Source organism: Fundulus heteroclitus, chromosome 1, assembly GCF_011125445.2.
Source record: "Fundulus heteroclitus isolate FHET01 chromosome 1, MU-UCD_Fhet_4.1, whole genome shotgun sequence".
NCBI lineage: Eukaryota > Metazoa > Chordata > Actinopteri > Cyprinodontiformes > Fundulidae > Fundulus > Fundulus heteroclitus.
The window spans coordinates 14,618,328-14,639,474 of NC_046361.1; the positions used below are offsets into that span (position 1 = coordinate 14,618,328).

Consider the following 21,147-nt stretch of genomic DNA (forward strand, 5'->3'; position numbering starts at 1 on the left):
CAGGAAAATGAAAATCCACGTGCCTCCTGCTGTGTTAGTTAAAACTATGCATTACTTTCTCATCCTAAAAAGATAAACAAAATCTTGTGCTTTCATTCAAAATTGTTTTTAAGAACAACAAATACAACAAATCTAATCTATTTACACAATCGATTTTAAAAACGTTTCAACATAAAGCGGAATACAAGAATGGAAACACACAGCAAACACTTTTAAATGATCTGGGGTTTATTCTGCTCATTGTTAACAGTGTGACGTTATTATGACAAGAGAACAAGCCAACATACTACATCCGAGCGAGGCTGAGACATGTAATATAATGAAATATGGAAATAATGAAACGACAAAAAAAAAATCTGAGGGTCACTATATACAGAGTTTATATATTTATATATGTATAGAAAATTAAATGGCAATGACATTTACATTTCTTTTCATTTTAATATCATATGGCATCTGATAAGAAGTGAGTCAGAATATTTCCAAATGATCAACCAAACCCGACCAGACACAATGGTATGCTTGAGAGCTTTTCTTTGTAGAAAAAAAGAGGGCATCCTAGGTAGACGAATTAAAGGGCGTATTTGTAATAATCTGGTATTACAGAGAGAGGACGACTTTATTAAACGGCAATGCACTGATGTGTGCATTTGTATCATTCATAAATCTATCGCCAAATACACATTTTTCTAATGACCTTTTAAATCAGTGGCTCCCAAACTTTTCCGGTTCTGACCCACAGTTTTGCCTGTTGCTGTTCGATACGCACAATTACAACTAATGACCCAAATAACGAGTATAGCGACAAGACAGCCTCAACAACTATTATAGGCCTACTATTTTAATCCATCTATGACTACAGATTTTATCTTATTTTTTATTATAGCTTTTAAGGTAAAAAAAAAAAAAAATCTAATATTTAGTTTAAAGTTTCATTGAAAGTTCTTTAGATAATGTAAAGCCCAAACACTCGGTCCTTCAAGACCCAGAGTGGGATCCTGACCCAGACCTTGGGAACCACTGCTCTAAGCAGATAAACGCGGCTCTAATGTTTTGCGAATTGTACGAATATTTAGAAACCTGGAAAAGGTAGAGGCGGTGAAACAGTTTTCAGACTGGACTGTCAAGCAGAAGCGCTCTAAAAGTCAATCATACAGTACTTTGAAGAAGTCTTGTTCGTCTTTAACATGCGTAGAAGCTCGACCACAGACAGGTTAGTATTACATTTGGACAAACTAAAGCAGGTAACTCACCTAGTTAGCAGCGCAGTTTGTTACCAGCGCGCCCCGCCCCTGAAAGACAGAGTGGTCTCTGCGATGCTTAAAGCTTTGATTGATTCTCATGATGTGGCAAATTCACAATCATGATCAAACAATCAAGCTTAACGTTTTGATCACATTAAAAATAGTAATAGTCATAAGTTTGAATTTAGCTTTATTTTTCTAATACACCTACTATCAGTTAAGTTACAATTACACTACTGAGCATTATTCCAAATTCTCCAAAAAAAATTAAGTGTTAGCTTAGAGAGGGCATGTAATCGCAACAACTTGCAGTAATGTCTGCCAATCTACTGGCAGCGCATTTAAGGGGTAGTTCAGGTTTAACTGAGGTTCTATTAAAATGCAATAAGAAGTTAAAATCCTGCCTGCAGGAGTCACAGTGGTTTATGGCAACGCTTTTTTTTAACCTTTAAACCGCTATGCTTTGCATTGAGTTCGTATTTAAGCAGAAGCTGATGATTATTTACGTGGGAAGCGGAGGTCTGAGGAGGTCAGCCACCAAGGATTTTTCTGACACGAACTGAGGATGGAACATGGAAAACATTTCCGGCCAGACTAACTAATTACTTTTGCGTCACCACAGCTGCTTTACATTTTCCGTTGTGTTTCACACAAATAGATCACTGGTGGCACGATGCCTCCCACCTCTGCTTCCTGGGTAAATAATCTCCTGATGCAAATATAAGGATAGCTTAAAGGACCCTAATATACGTTACATAAATAACTTGCAGTCAGTGTCAGCCTACTAGACCAACTAAACATGATTTATACTAAAAAAAAAACACCAAGATGAGTCACTACTGGAGGAAAGATATTAACCGCTTAAAGTCTTTTAAGATAACCTCGGTTTAAAACAGTTGCGCTATACTTTCATAGCACAGGCAGTGCAGCTGTGAGCTTGATTTCATGACTAAGATTCAATATTGATGGGATACAACTTATACTCCGAATGCTTAATGATGTAACAACGATGTTTTGAACTGACAAAGCTACCTTCCTTTGATTACTATGACTGAAAAAGACAATTTCATAGCAACCACAGTCTCACACGTCACTTTTTTTTAAAAAATCTATCAAAAACCGCAAATCTCCTAAACTAAACACCCTCCGGCGATTTGCAGTTTTGCAGAAATGTAAATAGAGACTAGATGTGATTTTAATTTAGTGCTTTTTAGCAAGTGTCTGAGCGAAGAGAGAGAGAGAGAGAGAGAGAAACAAAGGGTCAGTGCTTGTCAGAAATGCTGTGCTAAAAGAACAACCATGTGTGTCCATGAGACGTTTAGTGAGAGGTTTAGGATCACTCTGCTGTGTTTCACCCGAGCCAAGTCTCAGAGCTTGTGTGGGCAGCAGCAGCAGCAGCAGCAGCAGCAGCAGCAGCGGCTGCAGCAGCGGGTCTGAGTTACCGGGGTCCCGAAGAGCGACACAACAGAGGTCAGGGGGGAGACGAGCTCTCCTCTCCTCCGGCTGTTCAGTGCGGGTTAAAGGACGGAGGAGGGAGACGCTTTGGACTATGTGTATGAGGGCGCAGAACGCTGCAAGGAAAACGATCCAGTTCACTTTTTGGCTATGTCCCCTTTCTTCAGAATGATCTGCCGCTGCCAGGGGGCCAGCTTGGTCTCGTCGTAGCCGAGGGTCCGTAGTCGCTCCAGCTCCTGCTTCTCCTCCGTCTCCTTAGCCTGTTTGGCCTGCTGCTCTGCTTTTCTGCACCGACCCAAGGGAGAAAGGTTCACACACATTAGTGTTGTACTTTAGGTTTACCTGATACAGTATCATACAAGAAAGTACAGTATTTTATCCTATTCCTAGAACATACTCAAATAAGTGTTTTAGCGTGAGTTTCCTGTGTTATACTCAATTCATGAAAAGTAAAGTCCTGGTAAAGAAAAAGCATCTGCCCCCTTATAAGTTTTGGAGAAGCTTAGTCAAAGTCCAGACTTAAACCTGATTGAGATGCTGTGGTATGACCTAGAATAGACTATGCATGCTTGTAAACCTCTAAATATTGCTTAATTCTGATGTAAAATATGCATTGCCAGTTATCAAAGAGTTTTTACTTGGACTTTTGGCTATTTTTAAGTTAAGTTCTTGTATGTGCCATTTATGGAACCGTGGGACATGATTCACTCTGTAATCAAATTGTATGTGAGTAGGATTCTGTCTGAGTTTTGATCCATCACAGCAACATAATGTGACAATAATGTGCAGTATGTGCTTGCATAAATAATGACAGGGGGCTGGTTGAGGGAAACTTAAGTTGTTCTGAGCAGAAAGAAAAAAACAAAACAACGTGCCACAGATGAACAGTCACGTCTTCAAGAATCACGAGAATAACTATCAAATACCTCCCTCAGGACCGGAGAGTTGAATCATCTTTACTGTATTCTTTTTTTCAGCTTGTAGCACTTTGGCTATAAGCTGAAAATAGCGCCACAAGGTGCAATGCTTTTGCAAAAGCATGGTTTTATATCTGTCAAACTGTATAATTTGGAGTTATTAGTACATGTAATTCAATAAATGGTTAATGTATTTGTGATGGGTGAGTAGCAAAGAAGTGCATAAATTCCAGTTTAAAACAGCATTTCTGTTGTGTAGACACAACACTGGTATAATACTGTAATTATAACTGTATAACTGTTTAGACTGTTACCTTCAGTTCAAAATTTAGAATCCTTGTATGAAGCAACTTGGTGATTAAGCTGATGCTGAGTGGATGAGTTGCCTAATTTAAAAAGGCATTGGGGTGAAAATGAGTCAGAATCCAGCCAATGTAAACCTTCAGATTAGCAAAAGTCTGGCTCCTTGGATGCAAATGACAAAGAAATTAGGGATGACTCAGGACTTTTGCAAAGCAGTAGGTCACATTTCCTCCTTGTGGACCTTTTTTAATGGCAGACATTGTCGACTGTAATACACAGCCTTAAAAAACAAACTTCTAGAGGCACCAAATTAGTCAGAATGAGTGCTTAAGTAAATGTTGATCATCCGATGTCAATAACAGAGAAAAAAAACACTAAATTACTTATTCATGTTCAGTTCCTTCTACAAGGCTACTTAAAACCCATGCTGAGTGTGCAAATAATAAAACATCTGAAGTCCACAACCCTGTATCGTGCTTTACAGCAATGTTACAAATATCACACAGCGAGGAGAGTGTGTAGCTCTGTGGTAGAGTTTTTGCTTTAGCTTTCACAATATTCAGCTGATGGTGGACCATAAAAACACAGCAATCTTATCTATGGTATCCCAACATAATGCTGGATTAATTGCATAGTTTAATCTGCGTTTGTTAAATTCAACTGTACTGTGCCAGCTGTGTTAACAAACACACTGGCTGAATTATTTGTTTTTGTGTTGTGAATTATACTCTGGAGACACAGTTGTATTCTTCTAACTATCTAACACACATTATATTTGGTAGGTTGACTGGTTCCACATTCATTGCCTCTTCCTCAATTTGCAACAAGAAAAAAATAAAAAGGATCTAATTTGTTTTATATTTAAATTCAATTAAAGCATTTATTTTCAATATTGAAATCATTGGTGTGTGGAGCACACAAAACATCTTACCTTTTTTGTTCCCTGTCACATCAGGAGGTCAGAAAGACAAGAAAAAAAGGCGTAAATATCTGGAAAAAGGTATTGGACAAGTTATAGTAATAATGTTATGCACAGATAGTTAAACGACACCATGTCCGAAAAGATGAAGAAATACTAATACTAGGATTTTATTTGACCAGAAACACCAACTGTATATATTTTTTTCATTTCAGATAATTATTCAAAATCCTGGCGTTAGTAAATTAAAAAAGGTGCTCTAAACATAGTTCCCACTTTCCACTGCCACTACCTCATGCCTCCATATGGGGGCGCTGTAAGTCACACATGAATGCAAGAAATTTGACTGAAATTTAACAAAGCAAAGAGAAGTAAGTTGACTCTAACAACGGACTCACTATCTATCTATCTATCTATCTATCTATCTATCTATCTATCTATCTATCTATCTATCTATCTATCTATCTATCTATCTATCTATCTATCTATCTATCTATCTATCTATCTATCTATCTATCTATCTATCTATCTATCTATCTATCTATCTATCTATCTATCTATCTATCTGTGTGTGTGTGTGTGTTTTGTGGCCGTTAGCATTTAAGAGACATTTTATAATTTATAAATTAATAATTTTTAAATCAATTTATAAATTCTAGGATTGTCATTTTTGTTGTTTTACTTGAACAGAATAACTGGTCAAGTAAAAAAAATTTTTAATAGGATTCACATTAAGTGCCATATATTGTGCATTGCGTCATAATGTGGGCTACTGTGTAATTTGCGTCTTTAGGAACCCAAATGTTATTTTATGCTGTGAGGTGAATCCTCTTAAAAAAGATGTTTTAAGCAAACAGAACACAAATCGATTTCATCAAAAGAAAATAGTTGGATAAAACCAACAAAGCTAAACTGAAAAGCAATTTGTGCGTGCAAAATAAAAAGAATGACCAAAAAACCCATATTGTCCATTTAAGAACACCCTAACAAAAGACCGTAAAGATTTGTGCCTTTATATCCATGTTACTTGTAAACATTGCAATTGTGACTTTTTAACATTTACTAATATTTTTATAGTCTATTCAATGGTCTTCTGCAAAAAGAGAAACTACCTGAGTCAGGACAGAAAATTCTACTTTTATCATTTTATTATGTGCTCATCTGTAAATTCCTGGACTATGGTGAAGTAGGATTAAAGATCATTGAAGGAATAAAAGCAGTGCTATCTTTATGTGATTCAATATTTCTTTAAAGCCTTTGATACTATCATTATATATATATATATATATATATATATATATATATATATATATAAATTTTTTTTTCCCTTTCAACAAAAAAATTACGTAAGGGTTTTCAAGATATCTTGCAGAAATAACTCAGACAATTCAGATAGATGACTTTCTAAACTCCCGTAATAGTTCCACAAGGCTCAAGCCATGGCCCATTATTGTTTTCTCTTTGCATAAGTAACCCAGGAAAACCATTCCAAAGTCAACTTTCCATTTACTTGCTGATGGAAATTTCATTATCTGCTTCACACCCACTCCTGCAAAATGCTGCAACTTGGCTCCCGTTTCATAAATAAATGCATCTACTCATTGTCTTTGCATGTTGGATAATATTTTTGCCGCTGTCCTGATGCATGTCAATGTTTGTACTTTTACGCTGTGTTTTACTACTAGCTATGCTTTCTCACTTATCATGGTCTGGTTGGTACTAATCATGTAAACTCAACATCCTTACACGCTTGTATTTGAACTGTATTGCTAATATCTTGGCTAGGCCCCCCCTGGAAAAGAGATATATGATTTTATTGAGGCAGGTTAAGCTCCAGAACAAATGTGGGTTCAGAAACGGTTTGATGTCACAACAATGAAGATTGATCTTAAACCTCTTACGTCCTCTGCATCGTAGTCTAAGAGACGTTTCCAGAACTGAAGCGTGTTAAACGCTGTAAAAACAAATGCCTTTTTACTCACCTCTCCTCATCCATTTTCTTCTTCATCATGTCCCTCCTCCAGGCTGGCATTGAAGCCAGCCGCTTTGCTTCTTCTTCAGCCTGTGAGGAGACAGAGAGGGTCCAAGACGGGGGCAAAGATGGGGACCCAAATCGGTCAGTTAAGGCATTTAAACTCTAACGGTGTACCTCATACCCCCACGTATTTTTAATGATCAATGAAATTTTTGTCAAGCTAAATATGAGGCCGGTAAACTTTCCAACTGCATCTGACAGTCAGCTGGTTTAGAAGGCAAAGCTTACTCACATCTTTTTGGCTATAGCTGATAATCATAAGAAAAAGGTGTCTTGGACCTATGTATAAAAAAAAACAGCAAACTGCAGATTTGACGTGGCTGTAACATTAACAGGGTCAAAAGTGAAAATAAAACACAGGCATATCTATCACAGTCATTCAGTGGTGATACTGTGCTGATATATTTACAGGTAAATCCTTTCACCGTGCTGAAAGAGCAGGCCTACACCTGCAGGGAGAAACTGTGATGAAACATGAATCCAATCTTTCTGTCAATTCGCATTCCCAAGTGTACATTTCCTTCACAAAAAGCCTTTAGAAAAGATAAATCCCCAACAAAGGACCCTCTTTGAACAGTTGGATAAATCGTCCGAAGCAAACAAACCTTCCGATGTCTATTATCTCTCTTTTTTTTGTTAGGAATAAGCTAAAGGCTTTTAAATGATTTAAAGAATGTTTTTATTGTGCACATAATGTAACTGGATCCCTTTTTCTCCTCTGCGTCTGTAACAGAGGGCGGAACAAGAGGAGAAAAGAGGGCAGCAGTGTTAGATTTCTCATCTTTGCCTGAGACACGTTACCCCTTTTCTTTTTCAATCCTTTTACTCAAGGATTTCACTATAGCCATTGAGGATCCAGGTAAGATTACCTGAGCCATGAATTTTAGATGATTCCCCTGGGAATTTCAAATCAAGAATAAAAGAAGAAGAAGAAGAAGATGGCTGAAATCATATTTCTTCACGTTCTAATTTGATCAAAATGAAGTAAATTGGTGAAACAGCTTTAAGACTAGACCAAAGAGGTTCACTGCTAATTTAATATTGGGCCACTCATGCAAAAGGCTGAACACATCAGTCTATTAAAACCTGTACAGTCAAATTCAGCAAATTTGAATATGTGTTCTGATGAAGCTTATTTGTCAGACTAGAAGTACCTTTTGAAAAACTCAACCTTTGTGTGGGCATAAACACATATTTTCATTAAGCCCACATTTCTCTATCAATGATTTATTTTTTTTGGTCTGATGTAATGTGCTAATCTTAAATGAGGTGTTTTCATTATCTGTTAACAGCAAATCATCCTAATTAACAGAAAGTAAGGCTTGAAAACTACTGAAATAAATTAACTTTTCAGGAATATTCTAATTTCTTGAATATGACTATATGCACATAAAATCAAAGCCTGCATGTACTAATAGGAGCCTATGTGTCAACTTTCTAAGGTTTAACCAGTTTCACTATCGTTCTGTTAATGTTTATCCTTCGGTCATTTAATCTGCATGACGTGAGTTACACCGAAACTACAGCCTGCATTAGTGCACAAAGCAGTGATTTTAACCAAGGATTATTGTTAAGGAACAGAGAAGGGCACAATATTTTCATGTTTTCCTAAATTTCTAAAATGTAGAAAATTCTTGCATTTCCCCTATTCTAGTCTTTGGCACCAATACTTGCATTTCTTTGATGTAAGTCAAAATGAAACCCATTAACCTGGCTAGCATCTGGTCATTTAAACAACAATAAAAACAAAACAAAAACTACCATCTGCACCGGGGAAAAACTTCCAACGCTAGACTTGAAAAAGTATTGAGGCATTTGTAGCTTATTAGTATTTCAGCTTCCATGGAAAAATACTTTTTTTTGGTAATCTTTTACAGTGATCCTGATCTTTCTTTTTTTGGGCTATCTGGGGGTCCTTCATAGTTTTGAGTTATTTCCAGTCCATTAGTAGAGGAATATTCTTTCTTACTAAGGCACTTGTGACCATTGTTTCTATTTCTGTAGTTGAATCAATGAAAAATCCCAAAGGCAAAGGAACATAAATAATTAATATATCTGAAAAAACAAAACAAAAAACTATTTACTGAAAACCTGGTCTTCACTAGTTTGTGCACTGTATGTCTGAGGTCCTGTGTCAACTATTGGCTGGATTCCTTTCTCCAATTCGTTGAAGAGAAAAGTTTTAGATTTAGTTTTGTTATTTTTGTTAAACATGAGATTTTATTTAAGCCCTTCCTATGTCCACTTTACTTATTTTCTAAATGCATTTCTTATGCAAAACAATGTGCTGTAAAAGTCAGGTATAGGTGGGACTGATGAAATCTTCATATCCTTAAACGTTGTGTGAACATGAACGAATCACAGAGAATTTAGAAAACCTAATTTCAAAGGAAATGCTTTTCCTTCTCCTCCTCCTCCCTTTTTGCTACAAGAGGACTTTTCTTTGATAGTAAGAAACATATTTTGCCTTTGAACTTCAGCCTGAAAAACTCACACATCTCCTTGACTCCTAACAACAAGCTATGGGACAATTTGGAGGTGTGCGCACATCACCAAGGTGGAAGCCCTGTTCCATGGGAAGCCCATTACATACAGATGTCTATGTACAAGGGGCCTGATAATAGCATTGTATTTATTGGGATGAAGGTTTTAGCTTGTTTGTTTTAGCTAGATGGTGGAATACTTTCACAAGCAACCAGAGCAAATTTGTGCATGCTCAAAAGAGTCGGGGGAACTCTCAAGATCCACGGCACACAATGGGAAATACACATCATTCTTGATGCACCACAGAAAACCTCCCCAGGACACTACAGAGAATACCCACTGTCCACCTGCTTCTTGAACAATGCCAGGTGAGTTTAAAGAGCCTAAGAAATATTGATGAGGACCACTATAAAAGATAATAAGGAAGTCTGGCTCCTGTGTACACATGCATGTAAAGATATCGTGGTGTTTTACATTTATCCACTTTACTGCAGATGACTAATAATGACATTTTATGCTGTTTTATAATTAACCTAATTTACCTTAATCAATACTCTGTAGCACTTTATATCTCAAATCAATATGAGTTACCATCAGCACAGACTCTGTAAGGTGTTTTTATTCTTTAAATCAAACAATCAGAAGGCTACGTGCATCAACGAATGCAAATGTACCTCTTTAAAGTAAATGGTGTTTAGCCTGCCAACCGAATGACTTCCTTTTGAGCTGTGAGGTGATGAAGATTCACAGTAACCTCCTTATGACTCTTGTAAGCCATGGATAGCATGACAGCAGGTGGCACTAAGAGGGTTACTGCAGGTAATCTTGATGCCACAGAATAGACACTGTAAGAATAGTTGTTTCAGCGAAGCCATTGGCAGATCCCTGGAGGATTTCACGCTGAGTCTAAAAGGGGCAGTCGATCTGTGATGTGTGTTAAAGTTTTTTTTTTTAAACATCATTACCCGTAGTGGTAAGGGTTTAGCAAAACCTTTTAGAATTTTAAATGCAAAAAAAAAAATTCTATAAACTTTATTTCTTAAAGGAATGTAGAAATCATGTATTAATGACAAAAACACAATTCAGTTACAGAATCAGAGAAATGTGTGAAACACAACTAAACAACAGAACAACAAAGGCAATAAAATAAATGCTCAGGAACTTTAAAAAAAAAAAAACTCCCTTTTAAATGTTTATAAAGATTTAGAGCCTCGAATAGTAAATTCCTACATTAGTTCACAGAAATGTGCTACTACCACGTTTTAAAGAACATTTTCTCAACTCAGTACTTTTTTGGTATTCCAATACTAAAAAGCCCATATACAAACACAGTAACGTACAAACAGGTATCATTTGTGAACCACAAAGTGCACTTAAACTTTAACGACCAGGTTCCAGTAACAACCAGCACACGGAGAAATCATTATTGAGAACAAAAGGGCATGTTTCTGTGTGACATTTAAAAAGCAATTATGAACTAAATCATTGGACCTACTGATAGAGTTAGATAGAAATAGAGATAGAGACACAAACACAAAGATTTGGACAATGTGAAAAACAATACGACTATTATTCAATGTTCTACCGCACAGATTTTATTGTATGCTATCACTCCAACTCATCGCTACATAGCTGTCATTTCAGTTTCTGCAACCGGATGTTGTTCTGGTTTTATTGCAGCGTTCAGTTTTTCTTGGAAGTTTAAACTCATACTTGGGGAAAAATGTCCCATCAGACCTGAGCACATTCTGGTTAAAAGGCAGAGAACTGGTGATGCAAACTACTGGTAGTGATGTCCTGTACATCGGGAATGTTATGTTGTTATTGTGTGTGTATTTCCCTTGCTTTTGTTGTCTCCTTGGGGACAAGAAAGTTTACTCTAGCAACATAAACTGGTAAATATGCATTTCTCTCCATCTTATGAGTTGAAACAGTGAAGAAACATGTTAACAAATGGAGGTTTTAAAGCTCCATGTGATGCCAGTGGTGTAAAGACAAACTGTCAGAAGAGCTAATAAATAGTTTTACACCTTCAACTTTCACTGTTTTATCCCATTGAACCTGAGGGCGGTTGGAGAGCTGCGACTTTCCAACTATGGATTCTGACCTCGAGGGCGTTATTCCTGGATTCTGGCTGGGAGCTCAGAAAATCCAACTTCCTGTTTCAAACAGAATGCACCACTGTTGTAATCTAAGCTTGTGACTAGAAATATTGCTTATGTTCCTCATACTTTGACGCTTCTATCAGGGAGTTGACCTGTTGTGCCGTTTCGCTCCTCTGTTATCATGAGCCTTTTTAACAAAATAAAGAGAGCTAATATGTACCTAATGTGTTCATTGAGTGCTATTCATTATGTTACAATGTTCATGCTGAAGAGACTAATGATTGTGACATGACTGTGCCTGATTAACTGAATGTCGTGAAGGATTCCTTTGAAAAACAGAGCATGACAGAGCTTTTCCTCTCTTATATGTAATCACTGGATTACTACTGAAACCTCCTCTCAACCATTTTTTGAACAGTCAGCCAATCAGCTGCTGGTGTCTTGGTGTCACTAGCAGCAGTGGAGTTTCAGTGTGAGGGACAACTAAAACAATTAAATGTATACACATGTAAAGGTAAACATATGTATTGGTAAAGAAGAGAAAGGTATCTAAGGGTCCAAACATGGTTCAAACATTTGAGTCTGAAGTCTGATAGAGGTACAACAATTACAACAATGAGACAATTTTAATGTAAATAGTCACACCAAAGAATAAAGAGATCAAATTTTTTAAATGGCAAATCTTTTCCTTAGAAGACCATTTTGGATCATGGCTGTATTTAAAGCTTTTCATTCAAATGTTCCCATTTTAACTCAGGTCAGAATAAAATGTCAGGAGTATATGTTCTGTCTCTGCGTCCAAGGATATGGAAATGCGAGTGCAAGTCCAACCAAACGGAGGCTATTTGCTGCAGTTTAATCCCCTAGGTGACAAGGCCTAAATGCTAGCACAACCGATTAGTTTCCTTTTTTGGTAGGTTGCACTGTGCAGATTAGCCTCTCAGATCCAGCACCATCTCTGCTGGTGGACACTGCTGTTAGACATCAAAAAGCTCTGCTTCTTTCTCCTTCCAAAAAGCAAAGCTCCGATCAATGTATCTGATGATTTCCTCATTGCTGAACTCTTTGAGCTCATAAATCAATTTAATTGCATCCTCAGAAGCTTCGTCTCGGGGTGAAGCTTGATCAACAAGGGGTTCTTCTGTGAATCTAACTTTAACAGGTGGAAGGTCTTTCTTTGGATCCCGTCCTGAGGTGTCTGTAGAGTTCGGTTTTGTTTCCACTACTTTTGGACTTTTAGCTTTCAGGTCCTTCTCTGATGTGATCACAGGCTCATCTGATGGCATCTGCTCATTGGAAGTGACCTCCAATGACGTTCCGTTGTCAGAGACTCCATTCTGGGCCGCAATAGGTGATTGTGATGGAGACACATCTAATTGGGAGGCTGGTGGAGAAGATTGTGTTGTCGCTACAGATGTTGCAGACTGTACATTTGGAGATGGGGGCGCAGGATGTGTAGGTGGAGGAGGGGGAGGATGGGAAGGTGGGGGAGGAGGTGGTTCCTGTAGTGCAGACATATCAGGAGATACTGAATTTAGAGATGCCGTCATCACACCTCCGCCATCTTCCACGTCTCCAAAATGCTTGACCTTTATGTCCTCGAAGCCGTCCGCCCAGTCTCGTTTCCCACTCTCGACTTCCACCATCACTTCCTTGTGAAACTGTCTTATAACTTCCCATTTATGGCTGCCAAGACGGTCAAACATCTCGTAGCACAAGAGGTGGCGGAACTTCCTCTCGCTGCGAGACATGTTCATTTCCAGTAACTGGAAGTATCCAAGCATGAAGAGGTCCAGGGTTAGACTCTCATAGCTCACTGGGGATCCGTTGATGTGGGGCAAGAAATGCTCTGGCCAGTAGATCATCTGGGCGCGACTCAGCCTCCGAATCTGCCGCGACGGCACTTGGCTCATGATTGATCGCCAGTGGCCAATCAGATTGCCAACCACTTGCTTCGACTTCATAAACATGATCAGTTTGTCATCTTCACTGTGCATTTCATCGCCCATTTGAGCATTGAACTGACTGTAGTCCTCACAGCCCACATCCAAGTAGTGTCCCCTCCTGCCTGCGTATTTAGTCCGATAAGATTCTGACACGGTATACTTCCTCCAGTGTTCAAGGAACAGAAGGACAATTCTCTCTTTCCTCATTTCAATGCACTCCTGGACATAGCTTAGATCGGTCTGCACCTCCAAGCTTCGTGTTAGGTGGTCATCAGTTAAAACAGGGTCTGACAAAAGAACCTGGTTGAACTCCTTAATGTTGGTTGGAGCCATTGCTTCAGAGGAGACATACAATGGAGAAACATGGGATTGAGTGACAACTGGTTCTTCAACAAGAGGTAATAGAGATTCCTCTACTGAAGGCAAAGGCCCATTGCTTCTCTCCTCCTCAGGAGCTGTAGGTAAGGAGGAGGGAGCATTACTCTTGCAGGCTGGCTCTAGACCATAATTGGACTCACTGACCACTGGGAGTGACATTTTGCGTTTGTAAACCTTATTAGCTTGGTCGTATGTAGACTGTGTCTGATTTTGAAGCTCATAATTAGCCTTCAGGTTCTTCACGGAAACCCCACACTGCTTTATCTCCTTTTCCACTTCTTCTCTTGTTGAGAAGGACAAGGATCGGCCAATATTTCCAGTGCCAACAGATGCTTCACACTGGCCTGAGCTAATACTCTTTGCTTCTTCTTGAGAAGTTCCAGAAAATATAAAATCTAAGACGTCTAACTCCTTGCCTCCCAAGGTGGCAAGGAGAATCGCCATACTCTTGAGCAGGGTTGAGATTTTGCTGCACCAAGCCGGGAGATCCTCAGCTTGGCCATGCACCTGTTTAGGATTGACTGAGAAATACTCCTGATTAAGTGCAGCAGAAACAGGCAGCAGCTGGTGGAGCTCTCGCTCCAGTTCCTCCAGTTCTTTCTCAACTTCGGACATCTTGTGCATGACCTGCAGGTTCTCAATTTGTTTCTCAATTCGATTTAGGTCCGCTTCGGTCATCAGCTCCCCAAACGGGCCTAAAATGGCATTGTGGACGTGGGAGTAGTGCCATTCCTGAGGCTGGTAGTGTCCACTTGACGCAAACTAAATCAGAGTCAAAGGAGACCAACAGGACAAGAAGAACAAAAACAAGAAGGAAGGATGGATTCCTTCAGCAGGATGTTCCTTGTTTCAAACACGCTTCAGTGCAAATCCATTCTAACACACAAGATTTACATGGATTTAGTGGTGCAATGGCACAGCCTCATTACAGGCATTAAACTCTGTGTTGTAATTTAGACTGAACGCATACAGAGAAACATTTGTTCTTTTAGAAAGAACTACCAAAATTAAATGTTGAACCGACCATATTCGTACAAATTCAATATCAACTTTAGCGTTACAACATCTCTATAGCTATTCCTCGTCCCTTTTTACACCTATATGATCTATTATTCTAACACCTTTAAATCCTATTTGGGTCCTGCTACAAGTACAACAGACACTACAGTCTTCCCAGCAACGGAGACTGATTAGGTGTGGACAATGCATTGAAGTTAAAATCGCAAATACTGGTCATTACCTAAGAAAAAAAAGGGTCAAACTACGGCATAGCAATCTATTATCTGCATCCCTGGTAAAGATGTTAAAATGGCCTTAAAGCAAATTCCTCCTTTGTTTCTGTAGCATAATCTCACATGTAAATAAAATGCTTTAGTTGCTGAATGATGAGCTTTGCAGGATTTTTTTTTTATATACCTCCCATACCATCTTCCTAACCATGTGTGCTGGCAACAAAAACATGGGTCCTCCTCCAATCTTGTTTATTACATTTCTTCTTGTTTTAAACTGTTGTATTTTTGCCCGTTTTCTTGTCTTACCCATTTTGTTGAGTGTCTAAAAGAATTTGATCTCTATGTCTATCAATATTTGAACTACTAACGAAAAGCTCATTTACACATCTAACCATAATTAAACAGAAAAAGGGTAAAGTATACATTAAAAATAGCTTTTTATTCCTTAATATAGAATGTGTTGCTGAATTATTTATTTAAATATTCTACAAAAAATGTGAGATTATGATGCTAGAATAAAGGATAAACATTTTTACCAGGGATGACAATAAATGTGGAGGACATTCTATCTACATACTAACAAACCCCATCGGGGAGAAAAAATGAATAAACAAAAGCAAAAACAGCCGTCAAAATGCTCTTTCAGGGTCTTTGATGATATTAGCACTGGTTGACCTGTAGTGTGAATGGGCCCAGCATCACACCACTGAATCTGCATGTAAGGACTTGAAGCCACAGAGCTCCATCACCAAACACCAGCTCACACTGTAAATTGCTTGGTCAAGTGTCTTGGTGCTGTGATGGTCGATGTAGCCAAGTTTTCAATTCACTTCACTTCAAAGTATCTCAACGTATACGAATAATTAAAAAAAAAAAGTCATGCAGAAGCCAAAAACCAATTTCTAACTGCTAAGCACATATATTAAGGCTTTAACTTTTGTTACTTTTAACTGTTGTTTACAAGTAGACACAAATGGATTTATCTTCTAAGCCGAAAACTTGAGGCATCAGAACCTTTAAGAAGAAATATTGATGTATCCCCACAAATTAAACCTCTCAGGCATGCATCACTGAGTGACATTCAGGATACATTTATTCTTGCCAGACCATGTAAGAGGAAAAGCTGGAGAACTTTGGTTGCAATTAATAATTAAAAAGTCTGAAAAAATTATTTATGTTTTACTAGAATATTTGTTTCATGACACAAGCCAAACGAGTGGATTCTGCTTTAAAAGTTTTCAAAGTGCCTAAGAGAGGGTTCTCGATCTCCGGTCCTTGAGGGCTTGTGTCCTGCCGCTTTTAGGTGCGTTTCTGGTCCAACACGCCTGAATAAAAACGAGCATCTCCCTCCTCACTACACAATCAACTCCTACTGAGTTTTGCTAATGAACAATGAATAATGAAACTTCTGGACTAGGACAGAACGTTTTCTTTGGTGTTAAAGGTTGTAGCTGCAACTTTCTCATCAAAACGATTAATAAAAAAATAAAATAAAAATCCACAGAAACGTCTATGGTGGTGCTGAATAAAAGGACTAATTTTACTGAAAATAAATATATAGTTTTTAAGTTTTGACGGGTCCAAAATATATAAATATTCAATACTAGTTACAATGGCAACGTTGAAATGAAAAGATTCTGCATCAATTAGAATAGTAGATTGAAGTCACGTGAGACGGAGCTCAGGCGTCTCGTGCTGAGAATTTAATTTCTCAGATTCAAGCATATCAAAAAAGAAGCGAAACAAGGGTCAAAATCAGTTAAGCTTTTGAGCGTTGGCGCCGATTTAAAGGCATACTATGCAACATTTTTCAGTTAATTAATGTGTTCCATACCATTTTGGATGATTAAATGAGTCATTTCAGGTCGAACAAAGGTTTTCTCGGCCACCCTGGGGGTCTGTGGGGGAAATACCGCACTTGCAAGAGCAAGAGCTCACGGCCCGCACACACAGAAGTCTCGCTTTACGGGGAGAACTCCATGTGTTTTTGCCCTGCCATTCACTATATGCACGCGCGAAAGCAACAACATAAACATGCAAGCATATCGAGTTTTATTTTTATTATTATTATTATTATTTTTTAATTATTTATTTATTTTTTTTTATGTTGGCGAGACGCTACCGCGGCAGCCGCGGCGAGGCGGCGGCGGCGGCCGCGGCTTGGCGAGGCGGTGGCGGTAGCGTCTCGCCAACATAAAAAAAATAAATAAATAAATAATAATAATAATAATAAAACGGACGAGGCGGCTGCGGCAGGGGCCGCGGCTTGGCGAGGCGGCGGCGGCGGCAGCGGCCGCCGCCTCGCCAAGATAGCGCTGCGGGAAGCTTGATGTTCATACCTTCACTGTGTTAGTCATTGTTTGTACTGCCGTTTTTTCCACTTTTCGTTGCGTTTGCCTGTCTGCTAAGCTCAAAACAACCGCGCCTGGCTTGTCGGAGAAACCAGAACAGCTGAGCATCTTTACGACAGTGCACTTTTACTTTCGCCCTCTGGGGGGAGCCTCGCTGGAAAATCAACCCCGGTTGCATAGTATACCTTTAAGGATGCAAAGGTGTTCAGAAGCCAAGGTTGGAATGAGGACAGGCAAGCCTTGAGTGCGCCACCTACTGGTCAGGAGGAGTTAAACCTGTAGCAGAGTGGACTTTTTGTCTTTCTTCCTTTTATTACAAGTTTCTGTCTTGCACAAACAAAAAATAAATGAATAAAACACCAAACCACACAAAGATCAAAGTACTAGCTATCCCTTTTGCGACGTATTTATATAAAAAAAGCTAAATATAAAAGTTTATGTATTTATTCTTTTGCATATTTTGAATTTAAGAGACCACAAATGGGATAGCCAAAACACACAACACACCAGTTCCTATCTGGGCACACCACCCCGGCATAACACCTACCTTGCGCTTGTGCTCTTCCTCCTCCTGCATCTTGGCCTGAAGCTTTCTCACCATCACCTGCCTTTTCCACTCAGGGATGGCTTTCCCCTGCTCATCAAGAGTGGGCACCAGCGCCTCGATGTCGGCAAGGCTCAGCTTCCTTCCCGACTCCAGCTGGGGCGTAGCAGCTCCGCCGGTCCCATTGACCACAGGGCTGGAGGACCGTCGCTCGAAGCTTGCAGAGCCTGACATGGACCTGGGACCAGTAGGACTGGGGGTTGGGCTGGGGCTGGGGCTCGGGGTGACAGGCGGGGAGGTGACAGGCGGGGAGGTGACAGGCGGGGAGGTAACAGGCGGGGAGGTGACAGGCGGGCTGGCTTGAGGAGGGGAGGCTGGTTTGGTGGGTGGAGGAGATGATTGGGTCTCTGGAGGTGTGGCGGTTCCCTTAAGGGAGATAAAGACACTTATTGCACGACATGGTTTTCCCAAGTAATGGCAAAATTTGCGACTGAGCTGTTGGAGCCTGCATTTCTGCATCGTCCTCAGCCTCGTAAATGAATTAAAAAAATGGCGGAAGGGTTTAGACTTACGTTGTTTCCTGTTGGCCCTGTGTTGGAGAACACAGTGGTGTAGCCTTTAGTGTGAGGCGTGGGCTTGAGACTCTTCCCTGCTTTGATCTCTGCCAGCAGCTCTGAGTTGTCTCCGGTGGGGGACATCATGTTGAAAGATTTTGCGCCTGCAGACGAAAGGAGAGGGTGGACGAGTGAAACCAGGTAGAAAGATGGAGGAGAGAGACCCAATAAATAGAAGAGGAGACACGGGGTGGCGTTTCAGCGTTTAAATATTTTATCCAATCAGACGGGTAACAATGCGGCACCGGAGAGTGTTGAACAACGATGGGAGGTCACTCGGGTCATCATGGATAAGCTGGATATGGATATTTGTTCACTGAGGGATGCCTTCATATTGAATGTGTGTGCTCGCTTGAGACGTGCCTGATTAGACCACTGCTGCATCAGCAACAGCTGGATCAAGCCCAGATTAAAAGGTGACCATAACATGCAAAACTTGGTTAAAACCTCATTCTCTGTAAAACGTTTGAGGGCAGAAGGGACAGAAGCAGGACAGATAATACACAATTCTCTTTTTTTTTTTATTTACTGCCTATGGATTACAAATTACTTGTAGAAGATTTTTTTAGAGAAATAATCTTAAGAAAGATAGTACAGCTGTCGATTTTAGATCAGCAGCTTTTTACATTTATTGCATCTTTTTAGTAGAATTTCCTGCAATAAAGTCAATCCCTCTCTTTAATTACCTCCTGGTCTATGTACAGTGAGATTTCTTTTAATTTTCCAAATTCAAGCCTCCATTCAGGAAGGCATTTTGACTGTTCACAACACGAAGAAAAAGAAACTAATGCATCTCATAAGGCAACCTAAATAAACCCAGGGCTGCATCACTGGATTAATCAGAAAGTAAAACAGGCTAGTGACCGGAATCGGACGATTTTCCACTTGGCCAGCACGATTTGTGACCGGTTAGTGGGAAACATAAAACTCCAGTGTTTTTCCAGTCAGTAAATGCACCATGCTGTCATGCTGACAGCTTCACTCTTTAGTGTGGAAGTTGTTATACTGGGAAGAATGCTCAAAGTTATCTATTTTACGTTACGGGGTGCTAAAAGAACCCGTAAATAATTTAGCTTGTTTTAAATAATGGAAACGATGCTTTACAGCAACAGTTCTTGCATGTGTGGCACGTAAGAGCCATCTCCCCAAAGTTTAACTAGTGAGAGCACATGGAGGAAGGCTAGAAATAAATATTTTGAACACTTCATTTAAGTTTTTCAAGAGAAATTGGAGTTGGCTAAAATCGGTATCTGCAGCACAAATTTATGCCAAAACATGATTTTGAAAAACAGGCTTTTATTTCTGATCGGTGCATCTCTAGCTTTAACGGGAGGAAACCCCTACTAGAGCGCTTTATGAATGCAGAAAGTAGAAGAAAATTCTGCGTATAAAAGTGTCCGGCCCTTTGGACTCATCTTTCATTTATGCTCATCTGTTTGTCGTGAGAGGAACATTTCAGCAAAGCTCCAGCTACTTTCAATAGCAAACAATGGAAACTCAGAGAAAATCTAAAAAGGTGAAATAATTACTTTTACAATTTTTTGATTGTTTTTTTTTTCTTGTAAATGTTTACAGTTTAAATATAATAGCATAACATTAATGTTATCCTTAAATATCTTTAAGAGTTACTCATCACACTATTCACTGTCAATATGTCGTTTATTGTTCTCATTTAAGCCTCGAAACAGCTTCCAGTTTAGTAATGAGGTATTCTTAACAGATTTCAAAGAGCCAGTAAAAGCCTCACCTGGTTTAGAGAACGTCAGCCTTCAATCTAAAAAAAAAAAAAAGTCCTCAATTCCTCATTGTTTACTCAGCTTATATTTGCAGAACGGATAAAACAAAAGTCCCTTCGTAAAAGTGTTCCCCGTCGAGGCGACCACAATGGACTAGATGGACACAAAGACTCGCTGGCGTGCCACCCCTCCTCACGCTCAACCCCGCTCCCTTTCTCCCATGGAGGCTGAGAGAACAGCTTCCTATTAAAGAGCCATCATCACATGGGGGGAATCCAAAGGAATCACCGGTAACTGGAAGTGACAGCGAGCCACTGGAAAGCTGGCCAGGAATTAACACGCAAGCACACGCACACAGAGAGGCCGTCGAGTCGTCAGCTTGTCAGTCCACTCTCTGCCAGACCGATCCTCTAAAACCTCACACACACACACGGGTTAAGCTTTGCCTGCTCATGATTACTAGTTTCATGTTCGCTCTGATTTCTGCCTGCCTTTCAAAAGTATTCCCGAGCTGTTTCGTCACACGTTTCGTCAAGCTGCGACTACAAAACCTATTTCACAGGGATTTAAGTCACAGACCAACACAAAGTAGTATGTGTTGTAAAGCGGGAAGGAAAAGGATGGTTTCCATCAACGCTCCAGATTTATCCCTAAAAATCTGACGTGTTAAATAAAGTTCTTTAACCTGCAAAACACACTGTATGGTGGAAAACTAGCACTGCAAGAGTGTGTTTAGGGACTGGAAATCGGGCCGTGAATTAAAATGCTAACACAGGAAGGACGAGAGGCTGTTGAATAGTGGTCCACCACCCACCCACACCAGTCTCCTTGGTGGGGTGGGTGGCAGCATTGTGCTGTGGGGATGCCTTTCTTCAAAAAGGAGA

General features: G+C 39.5%; 2 protein-coding genes across 7 annotated transcripts in view; both read right to left on the reverse strand.

Moving 5' to 3' along the window:
* Window positions 1-207: 207 nt before the first annotated feature.
* espn (espin) overlaps window positions 208-21,147 on the reverse strand; it is a 64,542-nt gene continuing 43,602 nt past the window's right edge. For 2 of the 6 annotated variants that reach the window (XM_036136022.1, XM_012877266.3), the window contains exons 11-15: window positions 18,486-18,631; window positions 17,917-18,339; window positions 6,821-6,900; window positions 4,851-4,862; window positions 208-2,984 (exon numbers count right to left, since the gene is read on the reverse strand). In XM_036136022.1, the coding sequence (XP_035991915.1) occupies window positions 2,837-2,984; window positions 4,851-4,862; window positions 6,821-6,900; window positions 17,917-18,339; window positions 18,486-18,631 (809 nt within the window). In that variant the 3' untranslated portion in view covers window positions 208-2,836. Of the gene's footprint in view, window positions 2,987-4,850; window positions 4,880-6,816; window positions 6,901-17,916; window positions 18,340-18,485; window positions 18,632-21,147 lie in introns of those variants that run through there. The other 4 variants (XM_036135999.1, XM_036136010.1, XM_012877262.3 and 1 more) reach the window with 3 other exon arrangements.
* LOC118562892 (espin-like protein) lies at window positions 10,872-16,400 on the reverse strand. The gene has a single exon (XM_036136029.1). It carries the CDS (start codon window positions 14,462-14,464, stop codon window positions 12,440-12,442), a length of 2,025 nt encoding a protein of 674 aa, XP_035991922.1. The 5' UTR covers window positions 14,465-16,400; the 3' UTR covers window positions 10,872-12,439.